At 37.1% G+C, this 25,941-nt stretch overlaps 3 protein-coding genes across 9 annotated transcripts in view; 2 read left to right on the top strand and 1 right to left on the bottom strand.

The window, feature by feature from the left end:
- nphp3 (nephronophthisis 3) overlaps positions 1–3,296 on the top strand; it is a 42,671-nt gene extending 39,375 nt beyond the window's left edge. For all 6 annotated transcript variants that reach the window (XM_066683473.1, XM_066683477.1, XM_066683472.1 and 3 more), the window contains one exon: positions 520–3,296. In XM_066683473.1, the coding sequence (XP_066539570.1) occupies positions 520–529 (10 nt within the window). In that variant the 3' untranslated portion in view covers positions 530–3,296. The remainder of the gene's footprint in view (positions 1–519) is intronic.
- A 1,370-nt stretch (positions 3,297–4,666) lies between these two features.
- On the bottom strand, positions 4,667–16,542 carry uba5 (ubiquitin-like modifier activating enzyme 5). Its single transcript, XM_066682463.1, has 12 exons — positions 16,237–16,542; positions 16,096–16,141; positions 15,361–15,450; positions 14,553–14,662; positions 12,582–12,668; positions 12,384–12,468; positions 11,696–11,800; positions 9,203–9,330; positions 7,712–7,847; positions 7,456–7,531; positions 5,412–5,518; positions 4,667–5,149 (listed from the first exon to the last, which is right to left on the bottom strand). The coding sequence occupies exons 1-12, from the start codon at positions 16,386–16,388 to the stop codon at positions 5,066–5,068; spliced, it is 1,206 nt and encodes a 401-aa protein (XP_066538560.1). The 5' UTR covers positions 16,389–16,542; the 3' UTR covers positions 4,667–5,065.
- sh3glb1a (SH3-domain GRB2-like endophilin B1a) overlaps positions 16,089–25,941 on the top strand; it is a 22,066-nt gene continuing 12,213 nt past the window's right edge. Inside the window, exons 1-5 of one of the 2 annotated variants that reach the window (XM_066682465.1) lie at positions 16,089–16,193; positions 20,301–20,442; positions 22,312–22,440; positions 22,681–22,814; positions 23,977–24,069. In XM_066682465.1, the coding sequence (XP_066538562.1) occupies positions 22,398–22,440; positions 22,681–22,814; positions 23,977–24,069 (270 nt within the window). In that variant the 5' untranslated portion in view covers positions 16,089–16,193; positions 20,301–20,442; positions 22,312–22,397. Of the gene's footprint in view, positions 16,194–18,592; positions 18,872–20,300; positions 20,443–22,311; positions 22,441–22,680; positions 22,815–23,976; positions 24,070–25,941 lie in introns of those variants that run through there. The other variant, XM_066682464.1, reaches the window with a different exon arrangement.

Genomic DNA, 25,941 nt, shown 5'->3' with positions numbered 1-25,941 from the left:
TTTGATATATTTATTTAAATGTTTTTTTAATTGGCAGCTTTGCTTTGTGAAATAATTAAATCTGTCATTGGGCGGAATTAACTCAGATCCAGTCAGATTGATTGGCTAGATTGACACAGTAAAGGCAATACAGATTGATCACAGACATTCAATTCATTGTTGTAAGAGGGCAAAATGTGAAAAAGCTGTCCTGAACTTTTAAGGGTAGCAGCAAATTTAATTAAAATGTACACCGAATTAACTATTAAATAAATTAAATACAATTACTTTAGCCTTTATTTTAAAATGTAATAATTAAAGTAATAATTAATTAATTTTCCTTTTAATTAATTAATTATTTCTTTATTATATAGTATTGTCACAAAAAAACCCTCCATATTAATGCTGGCTAAGATTTCAAATTAAAAAGTGAGACATAGACAGTGAATATTGAACCTGATCTTAATATATTTGGAAAATGATGTTGAAACTTTCTATACTGATCGTGTAATGTTTGCACAATTTCCTCCTCGGTTTTAGTCACTGCTAATCATCCCAATCACATGATGCCCAAGCTGGGAGTCTCAAAGCTAGCACATGCTTCCTCTGAGGCTAGCCAGCCACTGCTTTTTTGAACTGCTGCTAGCTCAGTGTCATTGGAGGATTCAGCACATTTGAAGTAGAATGCTATCTACCCATTTCACAGACTGAGGGTGAACAGATGGAATACAGTCTCTAATTTTGTACCAGCAAGGTGAGGCTGTCAGTAGTGGTTAGTAAGAAAGTGACAAGTGTGAGTTTAATTTTTGGTACTTGAATAGGTATTGGTCTATATCATACCATTTAGTCCTACTGTAGCCAGAAGCATTTGACAGTATTTATTAGCAATATTATTAAATGCCTTGTAACACGGAGGCAAGTTTTTATCTCTATCTCTGAAAGACTGAGTCTAAATGTGATTCTTAAGCCTTATAATTACAAAAAAATCCATCCTCTTGAACTCCCATGTTTAAGAACACTTAATATTAATTATATTATATTGAATAATTAAAGTGTACATAATGGCTAAATATTAAACATATTATATTACTGACTACATGTAGTAATTACTCTGCCTCAGTACAAGCCATAAGTTTTTTTCTTACATATATTTAATGAAAATTAAGTGATAATATTCCAAGAAAAACTCTTGTTCTTCATTAATATTTATATCAGCCATAACATTAAAACCACCTTCTTCTTTCTATGATCATTGACAATTATATCAGCTCCACATACTATATAGTTGTACTTTTTAGAGCTACAATTTCACCATTTGTATACCATTTGTTGCTCTGTGTTCTTTGTTAGCCCCCTTTTACCTCTTTCATCAACAAGGCTACTTTAATTTTTAAAAACGTCAGTATCACGGCTAGACTAATATACTAGATCACTAATAAAAATATTCAGCCCACAGCATCCTGTGGGCAGGGTCCATTGCAACAGATCTGTGATGAAATAGAGGAGCCACTGCTAATGATTTTACATCTACAAAGTGTACCTACAAAATAGTTTGTGTAATGGAGTGGACAGTGTTTAAAAACTCTTACAGCACTGCTACGTCAGATCCACTTGTACCAACGCAACTGATACTGACATGCTACCACGACATCAGTGTTCCTGCAGTGCTAAGAAGGATCCGCCACCCAAATGATTCCAGCTTAAAACAAGGTGAGAGGGGGCTTACGATGTTTGCAGTGCAACAAATTTAATACAGTATGTTATTGTAGAACTACATTGAGCAGCACTAAGGTTAGGTGAAGCTGATAAAACAGTCAATGGCCCTTATTCATCAAAGCTGCTTATGAAAGAGTCAGTCTAAATTCGGTGCCAGGCATCATTTACATATTGTTTACATGAAGCATGCCCTAATTGAAGTGAACTGAAGAATTTGGAGGCCATGGTCATGGGTGGATTTTGAGGTCCACTACTCACCCTGCCGACCAGGGTGACAACATTAACATTATGATGACTGGAATATGTACAATATGAACAAAAGGTCTAAGATTTGTTGAAAAAGTTTGAATGTTATGTGTGATGATTTTTTTATTAATTTAATTTTTTTTATATTATTGCAGTGTATTGTTAATATTAGATTTCTTTTTACTGCTCTAGCAATATCAGTACTGTATAAGCATCATGTTGCTTCTAAATGCAACATGGAGTAGGAGCAGTATTTGATTATATTTGTGTGCATGTTTCACGTTAAAAGGTGTGCCAAAATTGATAAATAATTTTAAACAGTGTGAAAATTCTGCTGACATTTTACAATCAGATTTGCCTATAGGAAGCTGTGCTAAATGAGAGCCAATGTCTGTATAAACAGGGTGGTTTTGTTGTTATGGCTGATACTGGTATACAGGGTGGGCCATTTATATGGTTACACCTTAATAAAATGGGAATGGTTGGTGATATTAACTTCCTGTTTGTGCCATATTAGTATATGCGAGGGGGAAATTTTTCAAGATGTGCGGTGACCATGGTGGCCATTTTGAAGTCTGCCATTTTGGATCTACCTTTTGTTTTTTCAATGGGAAGATTGGATTGTCAATGCAATCCTCTGCTTCCACTCTTCACACACTGATAGCAACACCGCAGGACAAATGCTACCACAGGCTTCCACTATCCATAGTTTCAGGTGCTGCACATCTTGATGGTATGGTGTGGTATATGGGGTACAAAGATAGTGGGACCATTCTTCATCAATGGAAACCTCAAGGCCACTGGATATGCATATTTGCATGAATTGTGTTTTCCTCTTTATGCACTGAAGCTGGCACGTTCCCTGAGTTTTTCCAGCAAGATGGTGCACCACCACATTATGGGTGTCAGGTCCGAGCATTCCTAGATGAACAGTTTCCTGGAAAGTGGATTGGTCATCCTGGGCCAGTTGAATGGCCCCCAAGGTCTCCCGATCTGACCCCCTTAGACTTTTATCTTTGGGATCATCTGAAGGCAATTGTCTATGCTGTGAAGATACGAGATGTGCAGCACCTAAAACTATGGATACTGGAAGCCTGTGCTAGCATTTCTATTGTGGTGTTGCTATCCGTGTGTGAAGAGTGGGAGAAGAGGGTTGCATTGACAATCCAATACAATGGGCAGCACTTTGAACACATTTTGTGTGTTCAAGTGATCAGAAACTTGTAAATAACTCATGAAAGAATAAAGTTACATTAAAACCAAGCACCATTGTTTTTCTTGTGAAATTCCCAATGAGTTTGATGTGTCACAAGACCCTCTTCCCATTGATAAAACAAAAGTTGGATCCAAAATGGCCAACTTCAAAATGGCTGCCATGGTCACTCATCTTGAAAAGTTTCCCCCCTCCCATATACAAATGTGCCACAAACAGGAAGTTAATATCACCAACCATTCCCATTTTATTAAGGTGTATCCATATAAATGGCCCACCCTGTATATTACAAATTTAATATGATAATCTTAAAATGCATTCAATAGAATATTAGTTACTCCACAGTGCAGGTCCTTCAAGTCATACCTGGAAAAACCAATGCAACAATTTGCATGTTTTTATCTCTGTGGAGAATATGCTTTAATGCTAGTTAATGTTGCTTTACGGACTGTTATGATTTCCTAACTTCTCAGAATAGAGTTCACTATTGCCAAAAGAGAAAATCACAAATATTACATGACTACAAATTTTTTAAAACCAAATGGTGTTCAGATTTACCCATTCAGCCTATATTTCATGGGGATGTTAACCATGTTTTGGACACTGCCTTCAGAATTCACTAACTGAGCCTTTGCAATAAATAACTATACATGTGATATTTTTTTTGTAATCACATCAAACCAGATTTTTTTAACTGTCATCTGTTTAAAATAAAGTCACTAAAATATGTAATCCATATGTTAGGAAGTAGTTTTCCATTTAAACATATGCTCATGCTGAAAAGCAGTTTATTTCCACTGGAAAAAGCAAGCAGCGCCTCTAAGAGAAAATGTTGGAAGGGTTCAACTATTAGTGCAATATTGATAAAAGTGCAGGCCAACCAGCAGTCAGTCAGGCCCTAGTATGAGACTCATTTTTAGCTATATTTTCCTACGTAAGCATATTACTGCACAATATTTTATTCACATGTACAATATGAGGTACTATATTTACATATTATACCATGTAAATGTCTGTGAAAAGTGAGTTCTCTCTGTGTGCATGGGTTTCCTCTGGGAGTCCATGAAGGATATTTAAGGCCATAATTTTTGTTTCTGCAATTACAAGTAATTTTTCATTAATGTGTCAATTAATTAAAACAATCATGTTTATATTTTTTTGGCTACAATTTCTAAGTTCTCACAAACATGGCTACCCATTTCCTTCAAATTAGGTACTTTTTATGTGGAAAAATACATTTAAATCCACTTAATGAGTGCATACAAATGTAAGAAAAAACTATTTAAAAATGTATATGTATAAAACGTAAGAAAACAAATTGCAAATGTTTACCTCAAAATACACCCAGTCTATCTGGGCCTTCATAGAACATTAAGACTATGGGTCTCCTTTTCAAACTTTTTGGAAAAAAATTTTTGGAAACTAATAAAGGTACAATTTATTAAACATTTAGTAATGCATATAATTGAAAATGTACATTACATATTATGAAAGAAATTGTACATTGTTGTCTTGAATATCAATAAATACTTTATTGAAGAAGAAAACATCTAAGCATTGAATAATCTTTCAACAAATGCCGTTCGAGACACTTAATTTGCAAAAAAGAAATCCATACAAGTGTTCATGATTTCATTTGCTTTATGTTGGACTTGTACAGTGTTCAGAATTAAAATAACGGGGAAATTAAATGTTTAACATAGGTTTTCATTTACACTGTTCAGATGTCAAGAAGTCTTGATGTGTACTAACCAGTTTAAAACAAATGGCATGACAAACAATTATTGTTAGTTTCAGTAGTAATGTCTTTTCTGATGGGTGGCGGTAGGTAAACTCTATGATCTTACAGTTAACTCTTTCTTTCTAACTAGAGTTCTGTACATCCATGTGAAAAGCATTATTCCCCTGCTTCTACATATTTCTCATCTGAGCCATTAGGTCCTCTAGACTCTGGTCAGTTTCTTCTACTGTCTGTCCTGAAGGTACTTCTCCAGCCTAATGGAAGTAAAAGGGACAAGCAATTGTAATATTACACTTTAAAAGGAAACTGACGTCAGGCAGATCAGAGTGAAACACGACTCAGATATATTCAAACAATTAGTAGAATTAGTGAACTCAGCTTGTATGATCTCTAAAGTAAACAATAGCAAGAAAGGTGAAGCTCTGGGAAGCTGCTGATAAGATTATAAAGATATCCACTATTAGTGCCTAGTGTTAGCAAGAGGATGGGAAAAAGCGCTCCAACACTGCTTGTTACCTTCTCAGGTATGGTGTACGCCACAGTTATGCCCTCTGGTAAATCTGGTTTTGGCCCTGATGCAGCTTGAAGCTCTGCTTCTGTCACCTCAGACACCAGCTCTATACCTACACACAGCAGAAGAGCACAGATAGTAAAATATACAGCAATGACATATAGCACAGTTTATCCTTTTGGCCATATTCTACTGAGAAAAATTAGTTTAAACATCTTATACTGAAGTTAATTCATGACACTTTCCAGGCATTTCCATACTTTTCTAACCATTATTTTTATGATTAATGTATTCTGAACTGGCATAAATAGAAAGATCCAGATTTTTAATATCTATTGGTATGTTAATGTTGGAACCATTTTTATTGCTGGACTAAATTTGGCTTTCATGATGTCAGGTATGACACAGGACCCATCAGAGCTGACAATTATGTCATTCATCTTAACAAATTAAACTCAGTTTTACAGCACATTTTTGCCTGCATTTTGGCCTCCCATCCACACACAAACTGCTTTAGGTCACTGAAAACAGGTTTTCGAAAATGCTCTCGAAGGTGGAAACGTTTGAAAACGCCCTTGTCAGTTTCTCGTGTGGAAATCCCATCTTTCTGTAACAAAGCGTTTCTCTAGCTGAAATTCAAATAGCTCCTCATGCCCTATATAGTTAACTACATAAGTCATAAAACTACACTGCATACATGCAGATAGCACTAGATTTCAAAGTCCCACGTATGAATCAATATAAATGTTTTAGAAATGTTTAATGCTCTATTAAGATCTAGATTCTGTAATTTCATTACCATTATAAAGTGACTTGAAATTAAACCTCTGTGCTTCTCATTTGTGTCATGCGTTTTGATGTCTGTATGGGGATAGTTAAAGAATAATAAAAGAAGGAAGGAAAATCTCAGTTTGTGTGTGGACTGAGCCTGCGCCTCCTTAAATTCCCTTTATTTCACTGTGGCACCCTTTGGCCCTCTATTGATGCTGCATTATTTATTTTGCCATAGTGATGCCACTGTCAATAATTCTGTCATTTTATACATCACAGCACTTCTTTAGACCAGGCAGCAGTTAGGGATTTTTAGGTTATATAGGTTATGAAATTTAATAAATTTTTACACTCTGTCTATTCTCTCAGCTAGACTGACCATATAAGAGAACTGTAATATAACTGCTCTACAGAACAATTCACCCTCTTCTGAAATTCTCAAGACCAGGTATGATTTGGGCGGTGGATCATTCACAGTGGTGTGGTGTGGTATTTGTTGTTGTGTTGGTACGAGTGAACCAGAGATTTACTGGAGTTTTTTAACTGTTTCTACTCAGTGTGTACTTTTAGACACACCTACCATGTTGGTCCACCTTGTAGGTTTAAAGGCAGAAACAGTAGCTCATGTGGTGAATAGTTTGTGTGATCATTTATTCCTCCATCAGTGGGCACAGAACCCTGTTGCCTGGATATTTTTAGTTGGGGGACAATTCAGTCCAACAATGATCCTGAGAGGTTTAAAAAAATCCCAGTAGTACTGCTGTGTCTGATCCACTCATACGACCACAACAAACTAACCCAGAACCACCATGTCAGAGTCACTGCAGTGCTGAGTATGATCCATCACCCAAATTATATTTGCTCTGTGGGCGTCCTGAGCATTGAAGAACAAGGTGAAAGGGGGCTAACAAATTATGCAGAGCAAAAGATGGACTCCAGTGTGTAACTGTAGAATTACAATTTAAATTTACAATTTGGAAAGTGATGTAGAAACAAGAAAAATGGTTTTATTTATTTATATACATATAAAAGGTATAAACAAATATGGAAGTTATTATTTTGCATATCTTTAACATTTTATTTCTATAATTAAAAATGAGTGGACAGTGGCTTTAAGATGCAACCACTGTGGGTGTTCAATTACCAAAACCTTGAGTATACCTCCACGGTCACACTTTGTGTGATGAATAGTCCAAGAACCTAAATATGGGGGGGCGGGGCGGGGGTGGTACCAAAAAAATAAATAAATAAATCACCACACTTTGTGGGCACACTCACCCCACTCGTTCTCTTCATGCACTACTTCCTCCTCTTCTTCCACAGCTTCCTGTTTAGGGTGCTTTGCTTCTTTTTCCTGTTTAGATATTGGCATTGGAACTTGGTGAACTGTTATTTTTTTTTTGTCCATTAAAGAAAGCACTTTAATAATTAATGTAATTCTAGTTTTAGGTTTTGGCAATAGTACATTTTTACAATATTTGACAATAGTATACTGCTGTACTAACAACAGTTAAAGGAAACATGGTTTGCACACCTTGTACTCTTCCTGTTGCCTTCTGCAGTGTTTGTCATCACACTGTGGGTTAGCTTTCATGGCCATGGTGGGGAAGAAGTCCTGCATTGCATTATATCCCAGGTAATAGCTGACCTTTCCAAACCCCAGTAGATATCTACAAAATCAAAGCAGTGTTACATGCATGTAAATCGGTTCTGTGTGAACACATATTTAAGGCAGAAACACTCTTTGCTGTTGAGGGCTGCATTTCCTAGCTATGTCATGTCACAAAATACAACATCTATACGGCAAAGAAATGCAGACCTTTCTTTGAAAAATTTGGAGGATGCAGCTGATATATCCTTTACATTCCTCTGTTATCTACATCAAACTTGGTGTATATTTCCTTAAAATTTGAAATAGTCCTCCTACGAAAATCTTCCTCAATTTTATCAGCCGCAAGAGGCATAATAAGGAAAGGTCTTGCTTAGGTTTTTTTTTTTGTTTGTTTTTTACATGTTATTGTCCATTTACTTGCAATATGCATACTTTCCATAAAAAATTACAAGAAAAAATTGAGATAATACAAATAACTGGGCCGAAAAAGAGTTCTGAAATAAATACAAGAATAGAAGTCAGTTTAATATCAGTTATGTGTTTTAGTAGGCTATAGGTCAAAACAGCACTGCTTGGAGCAAGTGCTCACGGCAGCTCTCTGTTTAACAGTAGAAGCGCTGCACATCCTTGAGCTACTGATAAAAGCACAGTGTTTTAGGACTCTAATGATGCAAACATCAGTCATGTTTCCAACAGCTGAGCGTTTTATTCTATTCTGTCTTCACATGTACAGACTTTGCTTTGTTTCTCTCCATTTTTGCCTCTGGATTTAGTCCTTCTGGGCTCTGGAGTATTTCTCAAGCTTGGTCTCAGCTTGTTTTTCTTGTTTCCAATTTTACCCTTTTTGTAATAATGCCCTAATTGCTCACATCTGTCCTATAAGCAGCTGAAACTGGACTTTCTTTAGTATTTCGCAAAATACAGGGGGATCATGTTCACTCCCTGGAAAAAAGCCAGAGAAAGCTGCCCCGCACCTTCTCTTACAGACAAAATGAAAATGTTTAAACACAAATTGTATTAATTCCTAATTATGGAAACAATGAAATATTATGTAATTTACACAAACTCTAGAATTTCTTTTGTTAATTAATGCTTTAAGTGTTAAATTTGAGGTTATATGGCATACCACTGTTTGCTGCTTCACGTACCACCAGTGGTATGTGTACCACAGTGTGAGAATCACTTGTTTATAATATTAATACGGCAAGAAATAAAAATCCCTTGCTGTCGCTTGAGCCACTCGCGCCACTTTCAATTCAGAGCAGGCAGCCAGCAAATCTCAATCCATGGGGCCACTATACCACATTGCACTAGACTTTCTGTGATTTCATATGAAGTTTTCCAAAGGTTTATCATTTATCTGGACCCACCAAATTGTTTATTTGCAATATTTGAGTCAAAACTCGCTCTTACTTTAGGACATTTTGCACAAGGATCCCAGCAACAACACCCATGGTGGTGGGTAGACTGGCAGCACAAACCCCATCCTTTTTCAGGGTCTTCTCATCAATGTTGGCTGCCACAACTAGGGGAGGGGCACACTGCAACACAAAAAAAAGAATATAAATCTCAAGCGTTTCTAATCAGTACCAACATAAAGTTGGGGCCACAGGTGTGCCCCAAGGCTCGGTGCTGGGACCCCTCCTCTTTGCCTTGTACACTACCTCTCTAGGCCCAATCATACATTCGCACGGCTTCTCCTATCACTGCTAGGCAGATGACACACAGCTCTATTTATCCTTTCCTCCAGGAGACACTTCAGTGGCAACTCGAATCTCTGACTGTCTCTCTGACATATCTACATGGATGAAGGAACATCACCTCCAATTGAATTTATCCAAAACTGAACTACTGGTCCTCCCAGCCAAGCAAGCTCTTCTCCACAACATCAGCATCAAGCTAGAGTCCCTATCAGTGGCTCCCACCAAGGTTGTAAGAAACCTAGGTGTCATGGTTGATGACCAGCTGACCTTCGCAGATCACGTTACCGCCGTAGCTCGATCGTGCCGCTTCTCCCTATTCAACATAAGGAAGATTAGGCCATACCTAACTCAATATACAACACAGCTCCTCGTTCAGACGTTAGTAATCTCCCGTCTAGACTTATTGCAACGCCCTCCTGACAGGTCTTCCGGCCTGTGCTGTGAGACCGCTACAGATGATCCAGAATGCGGCAGCACGACTGGTCTTCAACCAACCAAAAAGAGCACATGTCACGCCCCTATTAGTTGAGCTGCATTGGCTACCCTTAGCTGCTCGCATCAAATTCAAATCACTAATGATGGCCTTCAGAGTATTCACTGGTTCTGCTCCCATCTACCTCAATAGACTCTTAAAACCATACGTTAGCGCCCGCCCTCTCCGTTCCTCAAAGGAGCGCCTACTAACACGACCAACCCCCCGTACAGGTCAGTTGAGGCTATTCTCATCTCTGGTACCACGCTGGTGGAACGAGCTTCCAAGCACTATCAGAGCAACAGAAACCCTCTCTGCATTCAATAAATCATTGAAAACCCAGCTCTTCCGAGAGTATCTTTTGCACTGAATGTCTTTCTTTAATGCACTTATTACTTCCTGGCATATTGCACTTAATGTAAGGTACTTTGTATAATTTGTGCTGTAGTTCGAATGTTAGATCCTCCAAGTCGCTTTGGATAAAAGCGTCTGCCAAATGCATAAATGTAAATGTAAATAAAGTGATTATTCCGTTCAACATAGGTAAATGCAAAACTACAAGCTTTCTGCTGTATAGAAACCGGCTGTAGCTTTTCCACTTTAAAACAGAACAGATTTGGTTCGGTTGATTAGTTGGATGAGTTTTAGCCATCTAATTAAATCAATTTGGATGTCAGTATCAGAAGACCTCCTGTCAATTTTTTAAGATGTGCAGAATAGTCATGTAATAATACGTGCCTCAGTATCTAAGTTTTCTTTTGATGAGTTTTCTTGTAATGTGCAGTTCACATTTTGAATCAGACTTTGACTATTTATGTTAAATATTTGGGCTATCTAAACACATAAAGGAATAACTAATGTCTTATTGTATATATTGTATTGTACACTGAACGATCACTGGATTAGGAACACCTACCATGTATCTACAATATCTGTCCAGTTTATCAGCTCTACTGACCATACAGGAGCATTTTGTAGTTCTAAAATTACAAAATTGTAGTCCACCTGTTCCTCTACAAACTCCCAATTTCACTCTGCTCTACAATGGTCAGGACCCCCACAGGACCATCACAGAGCATGTATGATTCGGGTCGTAGATCATTCTCAATACTGGAGTAACACTGACGTGTGTTGTGCTGGTACAAGTTTTACACCCCTGAATGTTACTGCAGGATTGAGAATAGTCCACCAACCAAAAATGTCCAATGTTCTGTGTCCGCTAATGAATGACTAGAGAATGACGAAAACAAACTGTGCAGGGATAGATGAGCTATTGTCTCTGACATTACATGTACAAGGTGGGGGTGTCTAACAGAGTGGACAGTGAGTTGATATTGGCTGTGACCAAAATGGCTCTGTAATTCCTCAGTAGTGTTGTGCTGTTTAGTGAGGCCCTATTTAGTTCACCAAGTACAAATAGATACTCAAGTGAATTTGAAGACTTCCACTGTCTGTTGCTTAGTAATAAAGGATCTCGCAATGCATTTAGCTTATGGACAAAATGGACAATGATTCTAGACACAAGGTAGGTGTTCCTAATTTTGAGATTGTTCAGTGTATATAATTTATATTTATAAATTTTCACATATTGCTGGCCCACTACGGGTAATCCCAATTCAACACTTATCTAAAATCTGATTCAATATAATGAGAAACAGGTGAGTTGCTAAAACTAAAAATAGAAAACACTTGAATTTCTTCAGGTACATGGGTTAGAGTAAGCAAACATACAGCAAAGCAGGCTGTTTCTCCTGGAATGAGGAGTTGTATGTGTCCAGAAACAGCATTTTCACTGACTCCAGACTCCATCCAGATCTGACCCAGCTCATTACATGCCTAAAAAAAAATAAAAACACAAAAATGACTTTTTGTGAAGGTGGTTAAAATATAGGACAAACCAGACCAGAGGTCTAAATATCTAGACTTTTTAGTAAATACTAGTCATTAATTAAACAGTTTAGGGTGGGTTCATATTTGTCAGCTTTGGCTAATGTAAAACGGACCCTGCTGCAATTGCTCTGTTAGTCCAGTTTGTTAAGAGTAAATTTAAATACTTCCTTTGAAATCTGGTGCACACCAAACAAGTAGAGAGAGACCACCTGAACAGGTGGAGATCTCTGTTTCTAAACAAGCACTGGTGCGGTTCAATTTAAGTATGAGCACAATACACACCAAAGACATCTAAACAAAACAAACAGGACGTGAAGTTGCGACACTATATGCATTGTGAAAAAAAAACAGCAGTATACTTCTGGTTTGTGCAGGGGTGGAATTTCTGCTGCTGTTTTGACCACATCTTGCTGTGCTTCAGTGATTTTTTTTTTTCTCAATACTCAGATGATTCTAAGACTATATTTACAGGTTTGACTTGAAATGGAATTTCAAGAAGTTACCAAAAGTATAATGGAAAAATACACACTGAATTAATAGCCATTCGAGCCTCGAAATTATCCACACAACTCAACACCAAGTCCACAGGCTTTCCCTCTTGAAGTCCTCCATTACTGAAAATAGACAGTCACAGAATAGGGAAATGTCAGAACACAATAATATGCAAGGAAAGAATATCTGTGAAGTTAACTAGATCCCCTTAAGGGAAGTTGATCAAGATACACACCTGATACGCTCCATGAAATGTGTGAAGTTGTCCATGGTTGTGATGTTGTAATTGTGAGTCTCAAATACAACATCAGGATTGATGTTCCTGCAGTTTAAATATGAGCAGCAAGATAGATGAGCAACACACGCATGTATAGTTTAATGCAAATGTTAACATCCCCTTTGCAATGACAAAAGTAGTCATTCAAATAAATATTATTTTTTGACATATTCTCTAAATATAGTTTATGTCCACCCATTACCTTTAAAACCTCCTGTAGCATCTTTTGAGAACACAATAATTAAGCTTTGAGCATCCTCTAAGTAATCTTTTTTTTACCCTCGTATGTGTTGTTTTGTTGCATTTGCCTGTTTGCTTTACATTCATGAAAGATTTTTCCTGGGATTTTTTCTTCAGATAGACTTCTTGGTCTTCCACAATTTGGTAGTATCATGTGTCTGCTGAACCATTTAAGGCGGAAAGGAAATTTTATAAAATTACAGTACACTCTCAGAAAAAAATATATGGTAGACATACACAGTGATGCACAATATCAGAGGCCGATATATTATTTGCCAATATGTGGATTTATTTAGTTATTGTTATCGGTCCAATATTACAACTGATTTTGTCTGCCGGATGGTTTTCAGAGTTTCTGTAGAGGACAGTCTCTGGGATTAAATTTCTCTGTGGTGAAATCTAATTTAAAGTATCAGTGATGCTCAGTACACACACAGAGATAGCAGTGTAAAAACACACACATGGCAGGTTAAACGACAGAAAGATACTCTTCTTAAATAGTTAGTTAGTTTGTAATTAACACCATATCTGCCCATAGGGCCACATTCATGGCAAGAAAGGTAGTAAGATGTAATTGATTTACTAATACAGTTTTATTTTCAATATGTTAAGGCTGCCATCTATTGAAGTTTGTCATATGTGTTGCTTAAGTTTCATTACTGACAGAATTGTTAGGAGTGCAAATGCAGTATTTATGAATAATTCTGTTATGGACTTTGCAGTTAGGATCTGAATACAGTCCAACATGAAATGTCTTCCCTTCTTATATAAAACACACAAATAGATTTAGACTCATAATTGCATGATGATAAACCATTACACTCACTCAAACTCTCTCTCTCGCTCTGAGACGCTTTATTCCGCTCTCTCCCTTGCTCTCCAAAACAAACCCAGTGCTGCAGTAATTAGTGCCCCTCTAGAAATCATTCATGCAAAACCAGCAGTAAATCTTTGATAAAAATATAAAATAACTACAACTAATTAAATTAAAAGATAACATTAAAACAGTACAAAATGTACAAATCCTGAAGAAAAAGCATCTCCTGTGACCACTCATGATAAAAATAATTTGTTTAGCTTTAATCCAAAGTGAATTTGCTTTAATTACAAAAAGATCAAATTATCGGTTATTAATATCGGTATCGGCTAATCCAAGGTGCTAATTATTGGTTATTGTATCTGCACATTCTAAATCTGTGCAGCCCTAGATGTACGTTATAGAACACTAAAAGTACAGACAGTCTGAATGTACCCTTAAAAGGGACAACAATAGTTTAAGTCTAGTTGTGTTCTCTAAATGTACATTAAATTCTATTCTCCAGAAGAGGTGAATATTTGTAATCTTTCATTATAGAACTGTGCAAATAAATTCTGGAGATTAAACTGGGCATATGGAATCAACGCAATTTGAGAATCCATAAAGTAACAGAATAATTGTACTTTATGTTCCCTAACTAAAGGTACTGAATATGTACCTTAGATTACCACCACAGTGACAGCTTTTCTGACAGTGTAGCATCTGTATTTTATACATCTTATATATTATCTCTAAGCTTTTTCAGTTTTCCATTCAAATTCAGCATGAACTCTAGCTTCAGCACATTAACAAATACCTTATTGTTTTAAACAAATAGAGTTCCTGCAACTTTTTTTAAACTGTGTTTTTAGTTTTGTGCCTCTCTCTCTCACCTCAAAGTGTGTTCTGCTGCTTCAACTTTGCTGAGTCCAGCTTGATGTGGTTGGAAGAAGAGGCGGTTCATGTTGGCCAGCTCTACTTTGTCATAGTCAAACAGCAGTAACTGCAGAAGAAATCACCAGCACAGCAGTAAGGAGAAAACCCAGTTATTACTGCAGAGCACAGCAAAACCCAATTACAGAGTGGGAGTTATTGTTGTCTTACGCACAAGAACCAACTGAGTAAACAAATCTATTTTTCACCCTATAATCCAGTATTTTTACATATAAAATGTTTATAGTACTGTGCAATAGTCTAACCAGTAAAAATGCCATATAAGTTTGAAAATTAACTTAAACAGAGTTTAAAAAAAAAAGTGAGAACTGAAATTATCCAAAACTGTTTACATATCTGGGCTTCAGTCCAAGTAATTTCAGATTATTTCATTTTTTTTTGTCCATTCATCCTGAAATATATTGTGAAGGACAGCTGCTTCATTCAAATGGAGATACAAGTTGTTTGGACTTTGACGACTTTTATTAGAGATTGTATCATTTTTGTGTGTCTAATTGAATATTTGGGTCAGCAAAAGGTGCCCAATATAAGACAACTGAATATATAAAAATGAGAGGGGGTGTCTAAAATGTTTGTACAAATAGTGCTTCACTACTTGGCAGGCATTTTTATGTATTCAGAAATACTTTATAAATGTTATATTATTATTATTGTAATGTGTTACAGAAGAATATGCATTACCTTTCACTGTAGTCTAATTGTAGTTTAGATTGAGTAGAAAAAAACAGATGAGTAAAGCTGCATTACCTTACCAATGCCACACCTTGTGAGCATTTCTGCTGTGACGCTGCCCACTCCTCCCACTCCCACTACAGCAACAGCAAACGAGCGGATTTTCTGCAGCCGCACACAAAGCACACAGTGACCAACACACTCTCCACAGCCTGGTTTACTTTTATAGGGCCCATTACAATAACATTTGTTTCTTATTTACAGCACCTTATGTGAATATTGTTAATATTTTATCATTTTAATAACATTCTCCAGTTCATTTGTTTCTTATATGCTGATATACACAAACTACTATATGATTAGTGCAAATGAGAGTTCGAGTAGAGCAAGTATCTAATCTTTAGTCCTATGAGCAGAAGATTGTGAGTTTTATCCTTAGTGATAACTAATTATAGTATGTGTATGTCATTAGGGGGGACTTAGCAAATTGGTGGATATGGAAATGATTAAAGCAACACTAGGTAAGATTTGTTATTGCTGCTCCTGGGCTTCCCCCCTACAGTTGTAGTGTGTAGGTAACACATTACTGCTCCGGAACTGACAGGAAAGAGGGTGATGGTTTCTAACCAGAGTAGCAGACAGAGGCTCTGTTCTCTCTATTATGGGTCAGTGAAACATCACAATTATTTTGAAGCTGCAATTTTATGGTAAATAAATACCCTATGTTCTTTTAAACTGTGAAGGGGAAAACGTTATATGATCCTTTAATGGCCTATATAAATGTACAACGTAACTTGGATTAAACCACACCTCATAATTTTCTACTATGCCCATCCGCTTCAGAGCCATCAGTCGACTGTAAGAGACAAATATACAGCGTGGATTAAAAAACTGCAGTCAAGATATGGGTCAGTAGATATATAAAATACTAAATAATATTTGTTGTTATACCTGTAAGGGTTTGAGTCCACAACTTCTGCACTCATTTTGTCTATCTTCTCTCTGCATTGGGTTTGCTCTTCACTGCTGCGTCTTTGTTTGCACTTTATCAGCTCGTTTTCTAACTCCCGGACACGAAGTTTAAGCTCCTCCACGGTGGCCATTTCTTCAAAAAGTCCGAAGACCAGGACCAGTTTAAAATCCTCGAAATAAAACGAATGATTTCTCTCACTGGGATGTACACGTCTACTATTCCACAATCAGCTGGCACACTGTGTCAAACAATAACTGGTCCGAGTGGAAACCAATGCTTCACTTTTAGTGCCCTAACTAATTCCGGTTTAATATTAGCTTTCGTCCATCTCATCTCATCATCTTTTCCACTTGTCCATTTCAGGGTCGCGGTGAGTTTTCGTCCAGCCATCCAAAAATAATCTTAAACAATATTACAATCTTTTACTTTTAGTGAACCTTTGTTAATATTTTTCAAATTTACTCAAATAAGTAAATAAATAAACGGCACACTGGTTAATAAATAAAAGGCTTTTATTAAATAATTAAATTTAATTCCGAGTATATAAAAACAAATCCCCCATAATATTAGGTGTAAAAATAAGGTTTATTGCGTTTTAGTGTAACTGTAATTCAAACATCCCCCTCCTCTCTTTCGTCATTTTATGGTAACCCTTGCATAGTATTAAAAATGACTTTTCACACACAAACACACACACACACTCATATATAAAATCATCTTTCTTCTATAATTAATATATAATATATATTAATTCATCCATTATTTATCTGTAATTGCTTCTCCAATTCAGGTTCAAGGTGGGTCGGGAGCCTACCCAGAATCACTGGGCGCAAGGCAGGAATAAACCCTGAAGGGAGCACCAGTCCTTCACAGGGCGACACACATTCACTCACACCTACGGATACTTTTGAGTCACCAATCCATCTATCAACGTGTGTTTTGAATTGTCTGAGGAAATCAGAGCACCAGGAGGAAACCCATGTAAACACAGGGAGAACACACCAAATTCCTCACAGACAATCACCGCTGCCCGTATAATATATATTTAATATATATCATTTTTTTTAATACTACAAATATTTTTGCGGTCATTAACATAGAAATAGCCATCTTTAAACATTTAAAACAAAACTGACACGTATTTTTGCATACAGTATTATCTCCAAATCAATGGGCATGCATTTGTAGTGGATTTTCCTTGATGGAACTCATAAAAAATGTTAAAAAGTGTTGTCTTTAGCCTCAGCTAAGTTCAATTTTGGGCAGAACAGTGGCACAGCAGGTAGTGTCACAGTCGCACAGCTCCAGGGACCAGAAGGTTGTGGGTTCAAGACCTGCACTGGGTGACCCTCTGTGAGAAGTTTGGTGTGTTGTCCGCATGTCCCAAAAACACACTGACTCAAAAGTGTCCATAGGTGTGAGTGTGTGTGTGTCACCCTGTGAAGGACTGGTGCCACCTTCAGGGTGTGTTCCAGCCTTGTGCCCAGTGATTCCGGATAGGCTCCGGACCAACCGTGACCCTGAATTGGATAAGCGGTTACAATCAATGAATGAACTTCAATTTTCCTGATCAGAGGAACAACACAGAAAATTCTGCCCTTTTGCAAACTAGCACCTGGATTACCCCTCAGACTGTTCATATCTTCAAAAAGAGATCTGCCCAGAGTGTGAGAAATGATAAAGATGTTTTTAGACAGCACGTCTGTTTATAGCTGATGCTATAAATTTTGTTGTACATTGTACAATGACTGTTTAAGGTGAATTACATCAATATAAAGTCCCTGCAATGCATAGACCCAAGATTGTGTATGTGTGGACACGTGTGACAGAAGGTTAGGATTATTCTGTTCTATTCTAGATCTATAATTGTGCACTGTAACCTATATTAACCTGACCTAAAAGACAAATCCTTTGTATGTGCAATCATACCAGATCAATAAAAACTGATTCGGAAAATGGGGGAAAACTTAATCTTTACTGAATGTGGTTAAATAAGGAATGTTTTCAAAATACCTGAACCTGAAGTAATGTGATGTCTGAAAAAGTGTGAGAAATTTGATGATACTGAAATTATTTATTTCAATATTACAATTTATTTGAGTGACCAAAATTTCAGGTGTACATTAGCCTAATTCATAGTTAGCATGTATATATCTACATTTTATTTTAAATCAAAGCATATTGTTTGAATTTCCATGGGGCCAAGTGAATCTAACCCTGCTATTGACTACTTAAGGGCATTAATGTTATTTCTGACTTGGTCACTTGAAATGCTGAACTTTGGTGAGCTGAAATGTAAGGTGGCCAGTAACAGACCCAGGGGTAGGGGCCTGCAGGAGATCAGCGGGGGCCTTCTGTCGAGCTTGTTCCTCCTCCTCCTCCTCCTCCCTGCGGCTCTTGGTGCTCTATGGAGCAGTGTGGAAGTTCAGGCTTGTGGGAGGGACTTGAGTTTCTCACAGCCGGCTCTGGGTTGGACTGTCGGTTTGGGAATCGCTGATACTGCTGCGGGTGTTTGACTCATTTGCTACTGTCTTAGTACCCTATGGAAAAATGGATTTTAACGTAAAGAGATTCGCAGCGGATGCTGGGGTCTTCCTTAGCCGAGCGGTTCAGGTAGAGTTAACGTTACTTTTAAGGCGTGTCTTTGTTTTGACTAAAGTGTATTTGGCTGCAAATTAACGTTAATTAGCTGCTATATGTGAGGACCCACGTTGGCCTGGGAGGGGCGAGACTTACGTTAGCTTGCTATCGAGAAGGCGAATTATGCAGAAAACGTCTACAAACAGAAAACATAGCTAAATAGTTTTACATTTTATCATTGTATTTAGCTAGCTTTAGTAGTTAGCCTGTTGAGCTAGCGAAGAAAAGTTAAATTCATCTTAATAAACCCATGTATTGAGCTTGGAAACGCAACTGCCACGTTTCAAGAACTGATTAAACACGTTGGGCTTCGTTTCAGTGTCTGGACGTGATATATCAATAAACTGTTACTCTGTAAAAGAGACTAGCTAAGCTAAAGTAGCGGACAAAAGTTTCTGTCAACAAGCTCGAGCGCATCCGCTGAAACGTTAGCTATGCGAGCTACTTCCAACTGATTTGAACGCTTGTGGAAAATAGTTGTTTAATTATCGTCTTTTATGCCAAATAAAATTTAAACCCACCTATGACAGAATTAGCAATTGCTCAAAGTTAGTTTGTTGTGTATAAAGACGTGCAATAAACGTCTTAGACATGCTCTTCATTACTTTAATCGAACCACAAGCTCAACTGAATCTTACATTAGGTAGTGTCAGTTATGGATAGGCGGTAGTGAATGTCAACGATATGACGATATGATATTGTCCAAATTTATAGCTAGAACCCTGGCCAACTGTACATTTCAGTATCCTACAGAGGAAAAAAAACACATTTTGCCTTCAGACTCCACTGGAATCTATTTAAAACATTATGCAAGATTTTATTTTTTTTCCAATCTGTGCAATTTCTGATTGAACTAAATAGAATAAAGTGACAAATCACTTTGAGTGGAATCATTTAAAGTGACATTGCCCCCACCCCCCAGCTCCCAATAGGGCCACCATCACCCCTCCGGCTTAATGAAACCTTGTGCCAGTAAACGTACAACATGTTATAGACAAGCCTTACAATTAGTGACTTCATTATAAATTTAAGATCCATGCATGGTGGACACAGACTTTTAGCTGTATGTGCAAGGTTAGTATATCCTCAAGCAATAAAAGAAAGGGATCCATTGAGGAAGCTGCACTTGAGCCTTAGGCCAATATGGCCATTGCCGACTTGATGGCTAGTGGGGTATAAATCCCCAACGTTACACTGTATCGCAGTAATAGAGCATGTTGTTCCCTTTGGGATGAGCTTGAGTGGCTGTTGTGATCATACAGCATCAGTTATATTTGTGGCTTAATGTCATTGCAGAAATGCATCATCCTCACAGAAATAGCAGAGAGAAGAGCAGACACAAATGCTGGTGATCTAGAGAATAACTTGTTTTATAACAATAACTATGTTTCTGTCCTTCTAGTTCACAGAAGAAAAATTAGGCCAGGCAGAGAAAACTGAGTTGGATGCACATTTGGAAAATCTCCTCACCAGGGCTGAATTTACCAAACACTGGACTGAGAAGATTTTGAAGCAGACAGAAGTGTTACTGCAGCCAAATCCAAGTGAGAGCACCACACTTACATTTTCTTGTTTCTCATTGTTTCTAGTGTAAGTACACTACCTTAGGTTGTGAATTTCAAATTCTGATAGTCATCTGATAGTACCATATGAAAATATAGCTTATTGTTTAACTGCAAACATTTGGTTATTTCCCTCACTTTTAAGCTGGTGCTTTGCATGAAAAGATCCTCTCAGGGTGTCAGTTATTCTTTTCACAATCTTTTGATGTCTTTCAAAGGAAATTTCAATGTGTTAATGCAACTCTAACCACAGCTGTAAACCTACCTCTAAACATTTACAGAGATGCTATAAAACCTACCCAATTTGTCACACTACAGTTTGTGTTTGAAATTACTAGCAAACTGTCTTTTAGCATTATTCGTACGTTTACACAGAGTACACCTACTTTTAACTTTTCATTAGGCTTCTTTATTTTTTTGTTTACTTTTACTGGTTCAATTCATTTTCTCCCATTTAATTTTCTGCATTGGATCATTCTTTTGGAATAGGAATTGGCTGCAAGTATTTATTTAAAATAAGATTACTGAAAAAAAAAAATCTTATTTTTTTTTTAAAAATCTGTCTAAACTGAAAAAAAACCTGAAACATATTATATATTACTATAAATACCCATGGTAAATATCCTTTATAATTATAAATATAATTACAGCTTTATAGCTAATAGTTGCAACAGACACAATAAATAAGTCAAATGTTTGGCAAGACATAAAAATGGGAATTATTTGCAAGGAAATGTTTGAAAAATTTTCACAGAAAAAAACTTTACATCTAACATTTACTAAACACCCAGGGGCCCTCATTTCTACATTTGCAACAGGTTTACTTGTTGCAAACTGCACACTCTATTGTGCTGTGTTTTCAGTTGCAGTGTGTCTGCACCTGACACTGCGTCTTTTTTCAGGATCAGGCAAGGGACATGGATTTTTATTCATGGTATGAATAAAACTTCATACTGCTATGAAGGCCATCAGCTCATTGACAAAAAGTGGGCTTCTGTGGGCTTCGTGGACTGTGCAGTCTGTGATGATCATGAGCATTTCTATGTTGAACAAACACAAAGCTCTGGAGTCTACTCATTATCCTCCACTGCATGAAAGAAAAATGTCAAGTAAAAGTAGTAAATGTCGAGTTTATGAACACGAGAAAACACACAAAAAATATTACAATACTTTGGCGTGCTCTGTAGGTCCTGCTCTCTCGCGGAACGTAGGATCTGCGCTGGGTTCACTTCCATGAAGGCATTCAGCGCCTACTATCTCACAAACTGTCCCATACTTTGCGTTAACACCTGATGCCGGTGTGTAGTCCTCTGCTTCCAAACGTTTCTTTCTGGGAGGGCTTCAGTGCTTTTCATCAATACCACTGGCATCCTTATCAGTCGACATTTCATATCCGTGCATATCAGTGTCAGAATCATCTACAGCATCAAAATGGAGTTCCTCTCCTACATCGGACTCGCAGTCATCTATATCGGTCAGCAAAGCCAACGCTTGCAAAGGAGTTTAGGTCCTCTTGTGTGCCACTGTGTTTTTGTTTTCTCCAAAGAGGATAGCCGGTAGGGCTAATACAGTCAGTAATACGGTATATTATTTCAGTAGGTTGATTATGTCATGTTTTATTTTGCCATAGTTCAATAAAAGCAAGAAGCCACAAGAGGCTTTGTCTTAACCCTGATTAAAAGTCACACACAGTCACTTTTGACCTATTTTAATATTTTCAGCTAAGAAAACCAAGTATTTGAGTTTGAGTCCCAATACCAGACCTTTTTCTTTAATTATGTATTTATGCTCTGGGCATTTCTACATTATTATATGTGTGAATTGCATCTCTCACTCTTTCATTGTTTGCAGATGTCCGGATAGAGGAATTTTTGTATGAGAAATTAGACAAAAAAGTCCCCACACGGGTGAATAATCATGAGCTGCTGGGGCAAACCATGATCGACTCTGGGAATGAGTTTGGGCCTGGGACAGCCTATGGTTAGTGTGTGTGTGTTATTTTTTTTTATTTATTTTGTAAATGATGTAGGTGCTATGATGTTTTAATATATACAAAGGTAATTGGTGGGATAAAAGCTTCTATTGCAGCTGTATTAGCTCCAGTGTAAAATTAACAAGAACAATTAAGACAACAAACATGTATTGACTCCTTGACTACATATGAACTTGTTGTGTAAATCACACAGCAATGTTAAGAGTTGCCTCTTTGTGTGTCTGTAGGAAATGCTCTAGTAAAGTGTGGAGAGACACAGAAGCAAATTGGAGGAGCAGAGAGGGAATTTATCCAGAGTGCAGCTATTAATTTCCTCACACCTTTCAGAAACTTTCTGGAAGGAGATTTCAAAACAATACTGGTAAGTGCAGACTTCTGGCAAGTACAAGCTGTTTCTTAGCAGTAAAATGATCTAATTTTAGCACCTCAGCATCAAACTCAACGCTTCGATATATGTCAGATACATCTGCTTGTTTTCAGTATTGCTGGGCAAGGTGTAGATATAAAAAGTTCATGAAAGAGGAGTAAGATTCTTTTGCTAAAACGAACAAATAGTACAAGACCATGAAACTATATATGTTTAATGACAGATGAGCAAAACAGATTATAAAAGGCCCCTGACCATTACACAGGGAAAAGTCATTATTTTGATGTAGAATCATACTGTAGCAAGGACTGATGTTGAGTTGAACCAGAAGGGGCATGCTAGAGGAGGTTTGAGATAATCCCATTTTAAATCCATGAGCATTAATCTGGAGTTGGTCCCACCCTTTGCAGCTGTAACAGCTACCACTCTTCTAGGAAGGATTTCTGCAAGATTTGAGACATTTTTTCCCCATTTACCCAGAGGTTTATTTGAGAGGTCATGCAAAGGTCTGACTCTCATATCTCTAATCTAGTTCATCCCAAAGGTATTTGATGGGGTTGAGGTCATGAATCTGTGAGGGCGGGTCAAGTTCTTCCACATCAAAATCATGCAACTGTTATGAACTTTGCTTTGTTTGTTTGTATATATAGTTTGTTATATATATAGACTTTATAGTAGTTATAAACATATACTATATGACTATTTGAAATCTAGCTAGCTTGGTTGGTACCTTGTTGTGTAAAATACTTCAGCAAGCAAGATTTAAAAATGAAAATATTTACATTTAAAATTATTAAAATATTTAGTACAGTACAGAAAATATAGAAATTGTACACTTGTGGATTATGTAACTTTTGGTCAGAAAACAAGGGTAACGTTTGTTATTTATGTTGTCTTTAATCTGAAAACTTTGCATTATACAGTTTAATCCAATAAACATATATTTTTACAAGGGCATAATGAAAATGCTTGTTATTTAAAAAAATCATGGCTTGGTCCCGTGTTTTCTTAGACTACACCACAAAAAACTGACTAGGTTGTCTTATTTCACACTGGGTTGCTTGGCATTCAAGATACTCAGATGAATGTGCATATGCATTAAATATCTCACATTTCAAGCCATGTGAGATGAATAAAACCCAACTCTTCTCTACAGAAAGAAAGAAAGCTGCTTCAAAACAAACGGCTGGATCTTGATGCTGCCAAAACTAAACTGAAGAAAGCAAAGATGGCTGAGGCTAGAGCTGCTGTGAGTTACCTTGCATTTAAGTTTTTTGTATGTAACCAGCTGAATGATATGCTCAAACTGGATGTGTGTAGGTAAGCACATGGGCAAGTTATCACTTGATTGTATGGGTAATTGTCACACTGTGTGGCCAAAGGTTTTTGGAGACTGGCCCTATACAACATTTCTTATGAAATTTGATTGCAGCAATAAAGACATCAACTACATTTAAAAACTTTCTGTGAAAATGAAATGCCATTCAGTCAAATAAATAATGTATTAGAGAGGTCAAGTAGTGATACAGTGGTATGAAAAAGTTTAGGCACCCCTGATAATTATCAGGATTTTTGTTTATAAATCATTGGTTGTTCGAATCAGCAATTTCAGCTAAATATATCATATAGCAGACAAACACTGTGATATTTTGAAGTGAAATGAAGTTAATAGAATTTACAGAAAGTGTGCAATAATTATTTAACAAAATTAGGCATCTGCATAAATTTGGGCAATCTTTTTGTTTTATTGATTTAAATACCTTTATTGGACCACAACATTTATTTTGTAAGCTAATTGACCCTTGAAGTACATACACAGGTGAATAAAATTATGATTTAAGGTGGCCAATTGCAAGTTTTTCTCCTTTTTGTGGCAACATGGGAGCCTCAATGCAACTTTCAAATGACCTGAAAACAAAGATTGTTCAACATCCTGGTTTAGGGGAAAGATACAAAATGAGATTTCAGCTGTCAGCTTCCACTGTGAGAAAGATAGTGAGGAAATGGAAGACCACAGGCACAGTTCCAGTTAAGGCCCGAAGTGGCAGGCCACTTCAGATAAGCAGAGGTGAAGGATTGTGAGAAAAGTCATAGTCAATCCATAGACCAGCTTCAAGGACCTACAACATCATCTTGCTGCAGATGGTGCCACTGTGCATCGTTCAACTATTCAGCGCACTTTGCACAAGGAGTGGCTGTATGGGAGAGTAATGCAAAAGAAGCGTTTTCTGCACACATGCCACAAACAGAGTCGCTTGAGGTATGCTAAAGCACCTTTGGACAAGCCAGCTTAATTTTGGAATTATGTGCTGTGGACTGATGAAACTTAAATTGAGTTATTTGGACATAAGGGGCGGTATGCATGGCGGAAAAAGAACACAGCATTCCAAGACATATACGTGCTACCTACAGTAAAATTTGGTGGTGGTTTCATCATGCTGTGGGGCTGTGTGGCCAGTGCAGGTACTGGGAATCTTGTTAAAGTTGAGGGTCACATGGATTCCAGTCAATATCAGCAGATTCTTGAGAAAAATGTTCAAGAATCAGTGACAAAGTTGAAGTTGTGCCGGGGCTAGATACTTCAACAAGACAACGACCCTAAACACTGCTCAAAATCTACTAAGTCATTCATGCAGAGGAACAAGTAGAACATTCTGGAAAGGCCATCTCAACCCCAGACCTGAATATTATTGGAAAGATGTGATGTGATTTAAAGCGGGCTGTTCATGCTCGGAAAACATCAAATCTGACTGAATTGGAAATGTTTTGTAAAGAAGAATTGTCCAAAATACCTTCAACCAGAATCCACAATGTCATTGGAAGCTATAGGAGGCGTTTAGAGGCTGTCATTTTTGAGAAAGGAGGATCTACTAAATATTGATGTAATTTTTCTTTTGGGGTGAGCAGATTTATGCACCTGTCTAATTTTGTTTGAATAATTATTGCACACTTTCTGTAAATCCTATAAACTTCATTTCACTTCTCAAATATCACTGTGTTCATCTGCTATATGATATATTTAGCTGATTTATAAAAATTAATCTTGATAATTATCATGGGTGCCCAATTTTTTTAATATCACTGTATTAAAAGATTAGTACAGAACCCAATGGTTGGGGAC

This window comes from Hoplias malabaricus, chromosome 10 (genome assembly GCF_029633855.1).
Source record: "Hoplias malabaricus isolate fHopMal1 chromosome 10, fHopMal1.hap1, whole genome shotgun sequence".
Lineage (NCBI taxonomy): Eukaryota > Metazoa > Chordata > Actinopteri > Characiformes > Erythrinidae > Hoplias > Hoplias malabaricus.
This window is presented reverse-complemented; position numbering and strand designations above follow the sequence as displayed.